Source organism: Sinocyclocheilus anshuiensis, unplaced genomic scaffold, assembly GCF_001515605.1.
Source record: "Sinocyclocheilus anshuiensis isolate Anshui unplaced genomic scaffold, SAMN03320099.WGS_v1.1 scaffold238, whole genome shotgun sequence".
NCBI classification, from domain to species: Eukaryota; Metazoa; Chordata; class Actinopteri; order Cypriniformes; family Cyprinidae; genus Sinocyclocheilus; species Sinocyclocheilus anshuiensis.
The window spans coordinates 1,095,228-1,111,216 of NW_015547674.1; the positions used below are offsets into that span (position 1 = coordinate 1,095,228).

A 15,989-nucleotide genomic window follows, 5' to 3' on the forward strand; every position below is an offset into this window, starting at 1 on the left:
ATTCAGCGGCCTCGTTTCGCTTCGACGGCTTTCAGCCTCACCCTGCTTCATTCTATTACGTTAATAAATCTTTAGCTCATCCATGAACATGATTTCTGCCCGAGTCCCGTCTGATTGCATCGGCTGTGGGGATGAAGACCACAATTCCCATGATTCCACACTCAGTCACAGCATCATCAAACTACACCTTTGCTTCTTTGTTTATTTTTAATACGCGCCCTCTAGCAGCGAAAATTAGATATTGTGCCTTTAAGTACCTCCCTATAATTTCCTTTCTCATATCCCTTATTCAACACCTACAGTTCCGCTCATGAGCCATTTCTGGAAGTTCTGTTTGCCAGGTTCAGGTCGCTCCAAGTTGTCGCCACACTGGACCAGAATCCATTCCGCAAGCCGAGCCTCCAACTCCGGATCATATTTCTGTTCAATCTTCTCTTGGACCTCACGGCTGAGCCCATAGCTTGGTCCCCTGTTTGCCATGGCGGCACTCATTAACACCGACCTACACGGGTGATGATCTCAACCCCTATAGGATGGAAACACACACACACACACACACACACACACACAACATATGGTTCTTATTTCTTATTTTAATGCACCATATGCCTATAGACTCATAGTCAGAATAAGCCGTAGCCGATCTGTTTAAGCATATTGACAGAAGATGATTTTTTCCTGTTCCTATTTGCCAAACTAGAACTAAATTGCATGTCACATATTGATACATTTAATCTGTATAGCCGCTACTGCTTGATATGCAACAAACGTCGAGTCCCTCCTAGACATGAAAGAGCAATATCACCATATTTACGCTGTTAAATAGACTACAGTGTCCCGCGTTTCCATTTGATCGAGATTATCAATAACAGCAAACTGGCACGAACGCCAACCTGTGCCCAACAGACTCTAGCTCAGAACGACAGCAAGCAACTACATCACTAACTGATTGTTTAATATGCTCTAATTTATCCATAGTGCAGTGAGATATTCTTATTCATCTACTCACTATTGATGGAGGCTGTTTGTTGTTTTCCTCGGCCGTGTAATGATGTCCGTCTGTTGGCACCATGGAGCAGCGTTCGTACGGGGGGCAGAGGGGGCGGGACGCAGCTCAGCATCCGTCATTACCCAAGCAGAGCATCGCGCATCATCCTCGCTGATGGACAGAGGGTTGGCGAGGAACCCGACAGTAGCCTATGTGTTACGCAACACTGAAGGCTGCGCGCATCATTGGCTTGACGTGTTGCAAAACGCGTCCAGCCAAAAAGGCGTTGAAAGCCGTTCGGAAGAATGGCAGAATTGTGTGCATGATTGCGCGTGGAAAAACAGGCCATGATGAAGAACACGATGTCTGTATGCATACAGTCGGGGATGATGTAATAACAAGCTCGCGATCTTTACATCCAGTCTATCCTCAGATGCAGATAGGCTACTTTTTTTTTTACATGTAGCCTACATATAGTTTTAAAATGCTGATCCTTGGAATTATTTGTAAAGCAATTTTCAATCAATCCAACAGAGTTGTAAAATGCACAATTCTTATTGTAAATTAATTGCAAATATACTGTGTGGCATATCGCCTGCATATAACTGAAAATATAAATAGGACGTTGGCAAATAATACACAGCATGATAAACCTTTTCAGCATCAAGAAAACATAGTAGCCTACAGTGTGTTTAAAAAAGCGAGAGAGAGAGAGAGAGAGGGAAAGTGTATATTTTAGTTGCTGACATGACTCAATTTCTGCATATACTTCTTCACACACACACACACACACACAACATATGGTTCTTATTTCTTATTTTAATGCACCATATGCCTATAGACTCATAGTCAGAATAAGCCGTAGCCGATCTGTTTAAGCATATTGACAGAAGATGATTTTTTCCTGTTCCTATTTGCCAAACTAGAACTAAATTGCATGTCACATATTGATACATTTAATCTGTATAGCCGCTACTGCTTGATATGCAACAAACGTCGAGTCCCTCCTAGACATGAAAGAGCAATATCACCATATTTACGCTGTTAAATAGACTACAGTGTCCCGCGTTTCCATTTGATCGAGATTATCAATAACAGCAAACTGGCACGAACGCCAACCTGTGCCCAACAGACTCTAGCTCAGAACGACAGCAAGCAACTACATCACTAACTGATTGTTTAATATGCTCTAATTTATCCATAGTGCAGTGAGATATTCTTATTCATCTACTCACTATTGATGGAGGCTGTTTGTTGTTTTCCTCGGCCGTGTAATGATGTCCGTCTGTTGGCACCATGGAGCAGCGTTCGTACGGGGGGCAGAGGGGGCGGGACGCAGCTCAGCATCCGTCATTACCCAAGCAGAGCATCGCGCATCATCCTCGCTGATGGACAGAGGGTTGGCGAGGAACCCGACAGTAGCCTATGTGTTACGCAACACTGAAGGCTGCGCGCATCATTGGCTTGACGTGTTGCAAAACGCGTCCAGCCAAAAAGGCGTTGAAAGCCGTTCGGAAGAATGGCAGAATTGTGTGCATGATTGCGCGTGGAAAAACAGGCCATGATGAAGAACACGATGTCTGTATGCATACAGTCGGGGATGATGTAATAACAAGCTCGCGATCTTTACATCCAGTCTATCCTCAGATGCAGATAGGCTACTTTTTTTTTTACATGTAGCCTACATATAGTTTTAAAATGCTGATCCTTGGAATTATTTGTAAAGCAATTTTCAATCAATCCAACAGAGTTGTAAAATGCACAATTCTTATTGTAAATTAATTGCAAATATACTGTGTGGCATATCGCCTGCATATAACTGAAAATATAAATAGGACGTTGGCAAATAATACACAGCATGATAAACCTTTTCAGCATCAAGAAAACATAGTAGCCTACAGTGTGTTTAAAAAAGCGAGAGAGAGAGAGAGAGAGGGAAAGTGTATATTTTAGTTGCTGACATGACTCAATTTCTGCATATACTTCTTGTGGTCTGAAGAACTGCATGATAAGATTTATTCATTTATTTATAAATATTGTTTCAAATAGTTTAAAACCGTTTGCTATTACTGATTGACACATGGTGTCATCTATGGGAGGCTGTAAGCGCCACTTAAAATGAATTCCAACAAATTAAAATGTAAATAAATAATTGTTCAAATAAAAAAATACATATATTTATTTAATGTTTAATTTGTGGAATTAAAAAAAAGATAATAAAACGAATTGATAAATCACTTTTAATTCAACTTTTTGCATTTAGATACTTTTTATTTTTACAAAGCATTTGCCAGTCGCTTTTCTTTATCCAATACTATCCACTGATAATGGAATTATTCATGTTATTTTTAAGTCTTCCATACTGTATAAGCACTTACGCTAAAAAGCATTGCTGCAACCTAACTGCAATCTCTAAGAGAACTCTTTGCTACAAATTGGATGCTGCCCTGCTCACAACCCTGAGATCAACAAAGCTGCCTCAGCCCTCGCCATTGACTTCATCAGTCAATCGTTTCTGTCCATATCAATCACTGCTGGCCTGTGTGTGCATCCAACTGTGCTCTTACGTTCCTCATCATGTCCATGTAGAGCCTATTGGTCTCACTATGGAGAGGAAAAAACATTTATTTCCTTGTTATTGTATTGCATCTCATAATTCAGACTATACTTAAGATACTCACTCAGCCAGAGAGCGGTCAAACACCAGGTTTCCCATGTCCATGTAATACTGAGCATGCGTTCTCAGATCAGTCCAGTATTCATTTGCCTGCCACACAGACAACATGTTGCTGTGATATACTAATTACTTAGCTTAATTTCATTAGAATCACGTGGATTTATTAATTATTTTATCCGCTGCACTATTCTTTAATTTGTTTTAATCTGTTTTCCAATCAAATACAGGCTTATTAAACACTTTGACTGCTGATGTCATTAAGGAATAGTTCACCCAAAATAAAAACAATGCTGAAAATGTACTCACCCTCAGGCCATCCAAGATGTAGGTGAGTTTGTTTCTTCATCAGGTTTGGAGAAATGTAGCATTGCATCAGTGTCTCAGCAATGGATGCTCTGCAGTGAATGGGTGCCATCAGAATGAGCGTCCAGACAGCTGATAAAAACATCACAATAATCCACAACACTCCAGTCCATCAGATAACATCTGGAGAAGACAAAAGCTGAAACAAACCCATCAATACATTTTTAACCACCATTCAAATTGGCTAAAATATTCCTTGATCCATAATCTTGCTTTCTTCATTGAAAAAGTTGTCTTGTCTGAATCAGGAGAGAAATCTGCACAGATCAAGCACCATGCCAAAACAGCTCTAAACAAATATGTAGCTGGATTTTGATGTGAGAGACAACAGGAGATGCACTTTTTCACTGGAGGAAGTGCATGCTCTTGGATTATGGACTAATATTCTGGCCAGAAGTGATGGTTTAAAGTTAAAACGCATGAACGTTGGATTTGTTTCTTACAAACACGCAGCTTTTCACTTCTCCAGATGTTATCTGATGGACTGGAGTGCTGTGGATTATTGTGATGTTTTTATCAGCTGTTTGGACTCTCATTCTGACGGCACCCATTCACTGCAGAGCACCCCTTGCTGAGACACTGATGCAATGCTACATTTCTACAAACCCGATGAAGAAACAAACTCATCCTAATCTCGGATGGACCTGAAGGTGAGTACAGTTTCAGTGCATCTTCATTTAAACATCCAGCATACGTATAAAACAAAATTAAATCCAGAAAAATTTTATTCCATGTTTAGAACCTCTAAAGAGAACAAACAGAACCGTTTTTACCAGGCTACAAAAAAACTTTAAACTGATGTAAATAGTGCTGTAGCTTTTAGAGATTCCACATATGAAGTAAACTGTGATGCATTGCTAGTGTTCACCTGCTCCTGTATGGTGTAGCCCCACTGGTTCTGGGCATAATTGGGGTCCCAGTAGCCAGACTGTCTCTTTAGACGTAAAAATTTCTTGGCCTGCTCCCCTTTCACAAATGGAGCGGCGAACGCGGCTATGAGAAAACTCGATTATTAATCTGTTAACAAAATTAGTCCAATACAATTCCCATTTACATGCACACAATTCTTTTTAAAGTTCTTTGCTATATACAGGCAAAATTAAATTGCATTGATTAACTTACCACTTATGAGAGTCATCAGAATCACTATATGCCTCATGCTTTTCATCTGTGCACAAGCAGGGAAAATGTCTGTGGTTTCTGAATAGATCAAATCAAAACACATACTCTGTATGAAAAAGCACAACTGTCTAACTGACATCACAAGCATATTACTGTAGGAAATATTTTAGCTCAACACTACTCTGAGTCATATCAATAAAGTTATTGCATCAAAATATGCACATTGAAAAGTATTTTGGAAAGAACATACGTAAATAACCAACATTACACTGACCACAACTATTGCAAGTCACAAGTTCATGCAAAAAAGGCACACATAAATAAAAATGGTCAAAAAAGGACTAGATTAATTATGTGCTGACAGCAATAAAGTCACGATCTGTATAAAGGCAACCCAAATTGACCTGCGCTATCACTCTCTACAAAAGATTTGCTGAAGCGGTAGTTTTGGAGTATTGCAGTGTTCAGAGTTTTAGCTGTGCTGCTGTCGGAGGCTGAAGTCTGCAGAGCAATGATCACAAGAGGCAGCCAGCAGAATCTGGAGCAGAGGTGTGAGAGCGAATACAGGGCTCTTTCAGAGCAGATCTCAATACACAACTCTGTGGGAAATGTGAACTCTTCACCTAGAACAGCATCAACATTCACATATCTTAAAGTAAATATATCAGTTTAGCACAAACATACACTCTACAGGCCAAAGGTTTGGAATACTTAGGTTTTTTTATGTTTTTAAAACGGTAATAATGTAATATATTGTTACAATTTCCAATAACTTTTCTATTTTAAGAATCTTTAAATAAATGGAATTTATTTCTGTGACGCAAAGAATGTATTTGAAATAGAATTTTTGTAACATTATACAAATGTTATACTGTCACCAAAACTGAATACAAAGTAAATACTGAATAAAAAGTATAAAAAAAAACCTTAGCCCAGACATTTAAATAGTAGTGTATCATGGTTTCCATATATAAGCAGCAAAAACTTACTAACAATGATAATTTGGGGTTTTGTGAAATGCCATAAAAAATTTTTTAAGACTTTTTACATTTTTTTTTAAGATTTTGCATTGAGAAATGTGATTTTTGATTTGTGTGACACTTCTCTCATTAAATTTAGCACAACATGATGAGCCACGATCCAGCTTTGCTTGCAAAGAGTGAGATGGAACTTCTCCTTTAAATGTTGGCCTGTCCCTTCTGCAAAGCTATCATACAGTTTCAGGTCACTACAGAAGGAATATAGCACATGACTCAAACAGACTTTTTTGAGCATGGCAGCACCTGGTCACTGTATGGGCTTCCATGGAAGAAAGTAAGATATATGGCTCTGGAAAGAAATGATAAATTTTTGGATGAAACCTGATTTCCCCATCTTTCACACTGTACTCACGCCCCATTCTCACCCTAATGTGGTCAGTTTATCGATAAGGTCATCAATAGTATACACCATGAGCTTAATGTCATCTTTCTCTGACATGCGATGTTGCCCATGCTTGCGCAGGATGACATCCACGTCATTGCTGAGCACCCGCTCTGCGACCTGCATGGAGACGTGCCAGGGAACATCAGGGTCCTTGAGGCCGTGAATCAGACGAACGGGGCAGGAGACAGGGATGGGGCTCTGGAGTATGCAGTGGTTCTCCGCCTCCTTCAGAAAGTCCATGCTCAGAGTGTAGAAACCCTCTCCATTGTGCTTGGTAGGGAATTTCCAAAAGCCCTGTTCCTCTATCTCCCTCTTTGTCTAATGAAAGGGGAAAAAGTTATGGATATATGGAGTTCAATCATGACAACTCTCGGAAAATGAATTTTACCAGCATTTATTAGTAAGCATGCAATGTGCATAGGCTTGGTATCGGCGGACTAGATCTGCTACGTTGCTGCTGCTGCTGCTGCTGCTGGAGTAAGGATACATCTGAAATGCATGTGAAATGGTGACTTGAATTCAGACTGCTGCAAGGAAAATAGGGAGAACCCCCGAGCAGATCTAGGCAGGTGGTGCTGGGGAAGGTGGAGGGTTAGTGAAATCCCATGACGCGCTGCACTGAACGGATTCGATACAAGTCAGGAATAAATAGAAACGAACAAATGATTGGATGAGCATTTGGCTTTAAGTAAACCAATCAGCTGCTCGGAAGAGTTTCGTGACTGAACTATATATTTATATGAGAAGCCAGAATTATTTGTACACGGTAACTGTATAGATCAGGTGTTTTCACTTTTTGATCCACTCGCGAGGTGAAGGATTCTTAATAGCACCCTGTGTGTGTGTTTGTATTGCTTCAAGAGAGCAACGGTACATTTGTGTTGTGTTTTTCTTTCTTTTATATTCATTTATTCATTCACTTATAATCATATAATCATTTATAATCATCACTTAAACCATTTATATACTCATTTCATTGATTCATTCATTGATTAGTCATTTATATTGTATTATTATATTTTATATTATTTTCCCATTGTTGTTTAGTCTTATGATTGAGTGGTTATAAGGGATATTTGTGTTCATGAGATAAGAGAATGTCTCCATTTCAAGGTTTTTAACGTCACAGGACGATGTTGTGAAGCAGTCATTTTCCATTGCTCTAGCTTGTGGTATAATAACACTTGTGCTGGTCAGATGAATTCTGAGCATTGGAACATAAGCAACTAAGATTATTCAATAAACTCTGCTCCTTTTTTTTATCATCATCACTTCGTCTCCTGCTTCTGCTCTTCTCTGGCTTTACTCATTTAACTTCTTGGCTGATAGAAGACTGTTAATACAGGTTTGGGTGCCAGACAAGACTTGCTGTAAACAGGTTTTGGGTATTAGACAACTTTGCTGACTAGTTGTTGTGTTACCAGACAAAACGGATATTTTCTGACTGGATCTGGCATCCGAGTCTGGATCTGATATTTCTGGCATGGACGCATGATCTAACAGAGGCGCATAATAAAAAGCTGTTTAAAAATTTATATAACTGGTTTTTATTGTCAGTGTGCCAAATATCATTTATACATACATATTTACTTTGTAGCAAGTTTTTCCTGCTCACAAGTAATGTTAGATACTGTGCACATTTGGATAGTCATGAAATGTTTTAATTTGAAACGAAATAAGCAGAAATTAGGGCCTTTATTTGTTTCTTCAAAATAATTTAGTTTGAGTTTTCTTCTTTATACGGTGGCCCAGAAAGCTCAACTCACTGCAAATAGAAAAAAACACCAGCAAATTAAGAAAACATCTTCATCAGTTTGACAAACTTGACTTCATCAGTTATTATTATTAGCCAAAATTAAACCATGATAATCACAAATTACACTAACCATAGTTTAACCATGGTATTTGTGTGGTTACACACATGGTAATCACCAAAAAAAATGGTAATGGTAAAATGGTAAACGCCAAAATATTCATTACTACACTTTTACTATAATAAAACCATGGTTCATTTTTGTAAGGGTTGTTGGGGGCTCCTTTAAACATTTCCATTGTGGTCTGTGCTACTTGTAACGCTTTTCTGTATTTGGTCGCCTTGTGAGTCTTTGCAGCGCATGTGTTGTTAAACTGATGAAGATGTGTTCTGAATTTGCTGGTGCTTTTTCTATTTGCATGTGTTTTCTGAAGTTGCAGCGAGTTGAGCTCTCTCGGCCACCGTATTTGTAGGTTCATTGGTAGGAAATGGATAAATAGCTTGAATGCACGATTTTCACATGTGTGACAACATGAAACGCCTTTCCCACTGATTGGCCAATGAAAGATCAACCCGTGCCGCCATCCGTTCTTCCTCAATTATTTGCAACAGAATAGTTATATGGACTCTTAAAGTATTTACTGCACATACTACATATCATCAGTTACCAATTAAATGCCTTGACACAAGCGGTACTAGTTAGGGCAGGGTCTAGAAAGGGCTTACTTCTGTATAGGCACAGGATCAGCAATCTATGCCTGCCAGAGCATTAGATGTTTATTGCTATAGTATTAATGCACCTTGCATTTGTTCCCACAATGACCTCTTGAGGTCATTGTAATAGACTCCGATAGACTACAGTACGTCACTTCTCAGATGTTACAAGACATTTTCTTTAGCTGTCCAGCTAACAAAATCTGTGTGGCAAAAGTGTGTGACCCTCTAGACAGTGCACAGAAGTTGTGGAAAGGCTATAGAATATTCAAGCTAATAAAGGATTCCATTTTCAGATTGAAAAATTAACTTTGTATAAAGCTGAAAACGACCATTTTCAATTCAATTTCAAATGTACCTGTATAGCACTTTTCACTATAAATACTGTTCCAAAGCGGTTTTACAGAGAATAGTGCCCTACAACCCCTGGTACGGATCATTTTTGATGCTATGGAATAAATAAAGGAATAAAAGTAAGTGTAAATCTCTAATAGTGATACTTGCCTGTAAAGCACCATTAGTTACATTTACAAAAATACACAATTTGTAACAATTTAAAGGTTTTATTATTATTATTATTTTACCAATATTGAAGTTTAAAAGATGACATTGAAATTTTTCGCACCTCTATCGGTAGGGAGTTGAAGGCTGTGACGAAGTGATCTGCAGCTGTGGAGATGCCCACTAAAGCAGCTGTCTTCTCTGGCCGTGCGAGAGCGGCGAGCAACATCAGCCACCCACCCATGCTGGAGCCCACCAGAATCTTGAGCAAAGTGACACGAAAGAGAACGTTTGAGTAAAGAGGGAAAAAAAGAAAAAAATAAGTAATTTCCCAAACACTTGTTAGAACCTTTTTATAGGGAAAAATGTCAATGTAAACATGTGATACTGATCATTTCAGACCTGTGCTATAGACAGCTGGCCTGAAATAAAGGCAAACATGTCATTTTCTATCAGATATAAAGTTTAGACGATTCCCCGATTACTATTGCTTCCTGTAGACATCATCTCATGCCAAAAGAATTCTGGACTAGAGTTGATTTTACTTTGATTATGTGCATAATTCAATTCATTTGTATTCAAATAATTGAATGAATATTTGTGCTGGTAAAATGCAATTTTTCAAATTAAAATAAAATTTGATTTGTCCAAACCATCCAGTGTCGTCACGCTGTTAATCCACTCACCTGTGGCCCTTCTACTAGTTCATCCAGTACATAGAGCACATCTTTCTTCCAGGCACCAATGTTGTAGTTACCCATTTCCCCTTCAGATGAACCACAGCCAGAATAGTCAAACCTAAAGGATGTACATTTATCACAACCGCAATAGAGTTCAAGGTGGAAACAGAAAACACTGTACACTGTAATAAATGGCTATGTTCATATGCTTCTGTTCCAACTGGATGCATTTCCCATTCCCGACAGTAGATGGTTATGTATGTTTTCTACCAGAATTTTAAAAATTTGGTATGAATTCTTCCAAGTTGAAGGGTAAGTAAATGGATTGGTATTATGTTATAATTTTAGGTCTAATGTTTATATGTGGCCCGTCAACAGTTTTATTAGCTAGTAGCTACTGCTCATTATAAAGTGTCATAAAAATAAAAATATAGCTGCAAGCAGCGATGACGGGCCCAAGCCACCAGCGCAACAACCACTCCGGTGGCATCAGGAAAACGGTGCACAGCGAGCACATGCATTTACAGTAACCCTCTGGCAGTCTGGTTTTAAGGGTTACAGCAATGAAAGGGTTACACTATAACATCAAGTGTGTGAAATGCACACACACACACAGTGAACAATATATAAAACTGTGGTAACACTTTACAATAATATTATATAGAATGTATTAATGTTAGTTAATATTAAGTTCAAAACTTACTAATACATTATTAAAATTTAAAGTTGTACCTGTTAACATTAGTTAATGGACTGTGAATTAACATGTCCATGAACATTTTTATTAACTAACGTTAAAAGAGATTAACAAATGCTGTAAAAATATATTGTTCATTTGTTAGTTCATGTCAGTTAATGGATTAACTAATGTTAACAAATGAGAACTTATTGTAAAGTGTTACCAAAACTTTTTATGATCTGTAAGGATGTAAGGATTTTTTAAACTGATTTTAATTATCTATAAGCATTTGTGAAATAATTATATAAAACTATATTACCAGTACTGTACATATTAACTTATTCTATGTATTAGTTTGTCATTCTAACTAATTGAGCTGAGCTGTAAATTATCAGACTTATTCTTATTCCATGACTCCATCTGGTGGACAACTATAGTATTACAGCCTTCATCTGTCAGCTGAAATGTCTGATAGTTTTTTTTATTTTTTGTTGACCCCTGAGCGTTATAAATGTATGAAACTAAGCATGTTACCTCAGAATGACTTGTTCTTCATATGTAAAACGTTTTGAAGAGTTTGGATAATGCACTTTAAAGATATAAGAAAATTACTGTTTCCTTTTTTTACTGTAAATGTAATAAATTGCCATGGCAACACCGTTCAAGATATCCAAAATCTGTTCGTAATTTAGCATCTTCAGTATCTTGGCATCATGTTGACAAAGCTTGGTTTGAATTGCATGATTCTCCTAGGAGAAGTATATATTAATTCACAGCTTGATTTTTCCAAAAATCTGCATTCAAACCAAAATAGCCGACTTCCTGTTGGTTGTTGTTAATGACTGTAAATTACAAAGTTATCCGGCTTGATGAGAACAATATATGTACAGAGTTTGGTGACTGTAGGAAAAACTAACCCCCCCCCCACTTTTGACAAAAGGTGGCGCTATAGAGCACATGCTCCACGCCCATTTATGAGCTTTTGCCAGGGTCTAACTATCATTAATACTGATGTGTGTGTCGAGATTCATGAAATTCTAAGCATGTTAAGTGCCTTAAAATAGTTTGACACATTGCCAGGGCAACAGTATTTAAGATATCAAGAATCCCTTCACAGTTTCTCATCTGCCGTATTTTGACATTATTCTGGTGAAGTTTGAAGCAAATTGAGTGAAAATAAGAGGCTTATTTCAAAGCATTTTAAAAATGACACACTTCCTGCTGCCAGTTGGTGGTGCTATAACTTTGACTCCTAATAGTCACATCGAAGCGATCGGCATCATACAACAAACAAACTGCTGAAGTTTAATCAAAATCAGACAATGTATGTGCAAGTTATAACACACTTTCTGTTTCTCATCATAAATTTGTTGCTTCGCCACAGCCAAACGGTTTGAGATATCAAAAATGTCTTTGTAATTTAGCATCCTATTGCTAAATTTAGCGATCGGATGAAAAACCTAGGAGGAGTACATCACATTCCAGAGCAAATTCCATTCTAGGGTTGTGCCAAGTATTACCTGAGGGCACTCCATGATGCACCACAGTTTGACAACCACTAGTCTAAAGTACACTTTTTTTTTTTTAAAGTACAGTTTTCAGTAGCATTTTTTCCCAAACCAGTGAAGTGCAAACCCTGCACTGGTCAACTCAATGACAACAGAAAAATTCAGACTTTATGAATGGGTCCATTGCAATCGAATGCCATCTATCATGATGTGCCACCAATGCTGCGCTGAAGTTAGTGGGAGGTTAGTACTGACATGACCAATAAATGATTAAGAATCAGATACGGGCTGAAGTTTGCACTCAACTGCATTGAGAAGGAAATCATTCTTTTTAGAATAATCATTGATTTATTTATGCTTCAACACGTATTTATTTGCACCTCTGAATAATTAACAATAAATACATTTCTGGATTTTACCTTTTTTTTCCCCAGATTTTTACCTCATCTTTTAATTTTGTGAGAAATCAACACCTTGTTTTTATGTTTAAATGTACTTACATGTACTTATATTGTACTAATTACGTTTAAATGTACTGTTACAAATGACGAATGTCTGTCTCTGGTTGTTATTATTTATTACCTGAGGTATGAGTGACCTAAAGACTTGCAGAACTCCTCTAATGCTTCTGCCTTCTGTCCACCCATGACAGAGGCAAACCCAGGCAAGAAAACCACTCCAGGACTCTTCCCTTTCAGTTTCCTATAGGCCAGCTTTGGTAGATCAGGTCGTGTAGCATGCTGAATTGTGGTCTTGTGTCGAACACCTAAAACACAGAAAAAAACATTCATGGTGCTTCTTGATATGAGATTCAGAGGTTGCCATTTTTACAGTACCTGAAAGGCAACATACAGCTCTTCTTTCTATTATATCTTATATTCTACCGATATTCATCCGATTATATCTTCTGAAGCAGTATTTTTTTTTTTCTTTCAAAGACTCGAAACAAAGTATAAGGTGTTGGAATGCTTGCCAAAACAGGATGTCTGTCTATATATTAACGAATTGTGATTGATCTGCTCTCTTGCATTTATTTGTATACTAAATTGCAATTGGTCTTCATCTATTTAAATCTCTATACATTTACACGATTTTCTTCCTTGCAACCACTGTTACTATATATATATATAATATATATTACAAAAACGATTTAACTTGATAATTGTCGTTGGTGGCGCTTGGATAGGACCCCAAAAACAAATGATTTCTTCTCTGTTGTATCAGCCATAGCAGGTTTACACTCTTCCGCCTTGAGTTCAAGCTTCAAACACTAAATCGAAAACGGTGAGTTACATCAAGACATCGTAATGTTACAATCAGTGCATTTAAGTTACAATGGTGAAAAACCTGAAACTACTTAGAAAGAAAAAAAAAAACAAAGTATCGTCGCGTATGTTGTAACACGCTAACTGTAGTCACGCTGGCCACACCTCCACAGTTACGCCCCCCGGCACGCTCTGTGAGCTCAGCTTACCCGCAGAAAGGTGCTGGAGAGCGGTGAATTTCCGGACGTTTATTTTAAGAACCTCTGAGCAATTTCTGAGCACACTTAACGCCATACTGCCTCGCTCTCTGCGGAGACACGGAGGTTTGACACAAGAATCCAATCCGAAGTGATCTGACACCCGACTGAAAAACACTGCCGCCTACTGGCCCGGAGAGCCACTGCTAGATAGATAGATAGATAGATAGATAGATAGATAGATAGATAGATAGATAGATAGACAGACAGACAGAGAAACAGATAGATAGATAGACAGACAGACGATAGATAGATAGATAGATAGATTTAATAAACATGGCTGCTTAACTAAATCAAACATCCTACTTGGAATAAAATGTAATTGTTATTTTGACCACCAGACGGCGCTGCAGCTCCACTCTCGAGCTCAGCTGAAGACTGAAGCATGACAGCAACCTACTGTGAAGTTTAAAACTTGATGTTAGAAGTTATACTTTGTAGTCGTTATATCTGAATAAACTTTACAGCTCTGTCTAAACAGAAATACTAAAATTTCTGCATGAATGTGAAGTTGGTTTACAATTTCTTTATTTTACCTAGTGGTTTTATGAATGGTAGAGTCAGCAGGAGAGAAAAGAGGGGCCCCTTTTTTTTTGCCAGTGAGGATAATCATATTTTCCGCCAACGTTGCTACAGTTATCCGATGCAACAATAAAACCTTGGTAACTTCCTATCATCAAAAAGAAATGAAACTAAGTGACAGAAGGGTCTTGAAGGTTACACTGAAGAATAGCTCATATTAGTGTGTGTTTTTAAAAGTTGCTACATTACCTGAAGGCCTTTAGGGGAGAGGGCGTAATCGAGAGAGAGAAGTGGCTCTGCAATTTTGAACATACATTTTGTCATTAAAAATGTGGTTGCTGCGGTGTCCTCGATGATGTCTATCTGTCGGTCATCCATCAGAAGCTCTTGGAAGTGACATGAGCTACATTAATGATGTTTGCATGCCTCACTAACACACCCTCAGAAGTGATCGTGAGACAGAATCCGCTTGGAACCGAAATGATGAATGGCGACCCCCTCCTCTTCTCTTTTGCGCACGCCACCTCATTTCCAGAACGATTCCTTGTTATGACATCCCGGTAAAAGACAGCCACAGAGGTCTCTCGCCTCGACGCTAAATTCAATCTAATGAATGCAGACCCCAGCGCTCTCGTCGCTGAAAAGAGGCCAACAATTTAGCAATTTCTGCTGCTTGTGACTAATTCCCATATTTAAATGTGAACAGGCAAAGCTGGCCCATTTGACAGCAGCCAAGCGCATTTTATCAGGTCAGAAAGACATCAATGGCACCGGGGGTATAGAGGTGGCTGGAACTGTTTAACTGTGCAAAATTCAATCAAAAAGACAATTCAGAAGGCTGTTGAAAATTTGGAAAGCGCCGCTGAACGCATACAGGCGGATACGCGAGGGTGTTTTTTCTAGCATTATTGTATGTCTTGTCTCTTTATATCAGTTTACAAGAGTTAACAGTTCTAAGTCAGCCCTGTTCATTATTTCTCGGCCTCTTGACACTGCAGGTGCAGATTCGGATAGCGCTTTGTCTCTGTGGTATGGAGTGATTCAGTTCTGCGTGAGCAACATCAAACTGTGTGATACTGAATAAAACACGCACTGAAAAAAACACTCTCTCTTTGTGAGAAGTGTCGTTCTGAGGCCATGGCATATTGCGTTAGGAGTGTCTTATTAGATGTTTCCTGCGGTTATTTTTCTGTTTCTGTGCGCGCAAACTTGGGTAAAAGCGAGATAAATTGCTGGTAAACAAAGCTGCTCTCACACAAGCTAAATGTCCTGTCTGGATACATTGCCACGTAATTATGATTTATACCCGCTGTATTTCGAACTTTATTTCGAAGATATCATTGCATAGTAGATTTCTTCAAAGGTTTGTAGAAAAAACAACAACAGCCAGAATATTGCCAAAAGCACTATATGGCACGTCTTCTGAGAGGCACGCAAATGGATAAACAACAGTCAAAATATTAAAACTTCTGTTAAAAATCTGTTAATCTACACAAAACCTGTCCATAAAAACCGCCAGATTTCCAAAATAGGGG

General features: G+C 38.3%; 2 protein-coding genes across 4 annotated transcripts in view; both read right to left on the bottom strand.

The window, feature by feature from the left end:
• LOC107702951 (transgelin-3-like) overlaps positions 1-2,331 on the bottom strand; it is an 11,824-nt gene extending 9,493 nt beyond the window's left edge. The window contains exons 1-2 of one of the 2 annotated variants that reach the window (XM_016505420.1): positions 2,224-2,331; positions 301-526 (exon numbers count right to left, since the gene is read on the bottom strand). In XM_016505420.1, coding sequence (XP_016360906.1) covers positions 301-492 — 192 coding nt within the window. In that variant the 5' untranslated portion in view covers positions 493-526; positions 2,224-2,331. Of the gene's footprint in view, positions 1-300; positions 527-1,009; positions 1,120-2,223 lie in introns of those variants that run through there. The other variant, XM_016505419.1, reaches the window with a different exon arrangement.
• A 3,986-nt stretch (positions 2,332-6,317) lies between these two features.
• Positions 6,318-14,032, bottom strand: LOC107702908 (mycophenolic acid acyl-glucuronide esterase, mitochondrial-like). Of its 2 annotated transcripts, none has more exons than XM_016505345.1 (5): positions 13,885-14,032; positions 12,993-13,176; positions 10,230-10,341; positions 9,668-9,805; positions 6,318-6,893 (listed from the first exon to the last, which is right to left on the bottom strand). In XM_016505345.1, the coding sequence occupies exons 1-5, from the start codon at positions 13,967-13,969 to the stop codon at positions 6,552-6,554; spliced, it is 861 nt and encodes a 286-aa protein (XP_016360831.1). In that variant the 5' UTR covers positions 13,970-14,032; the 3' UTR covers positions 6,318-6,551. The 2 variants fall into 2 exon arrangements, with proteins under 2 accessions (XP_016360831.1, XP_016360832.1); XM_016505346.1 differs by lacking the exon at positions 13,885-14,032 and adding an exon at positions 13,566-13,806.
• Positions 14,033-15,989: the final 1,957 nt, after the last annotated feature.

Coding starts and splice junctions, on each gene's coding strand:
- LOC107702908 (XM_016505345.1), bottom strand. CDS start 13,969: ATGGCGTTAAGTGTGCTCAGAAATTGCTCAGAGGTTCTTAAAATAAAC. Junction 10,342..12,992: donor TTAGGTCACTCATACCTCAG/GTAATAAATAAT, acceptor TACATCCTTTAG/GTTTGACTATTCTGGCTGTG. Junction 9,806..10,229: donor AACTAGTAGAAGGGCCACAG/GTGAGTGGATTA, acceptor ACTTTGCTCAAG/ATTCTGGTGGGCTCCAGCAT.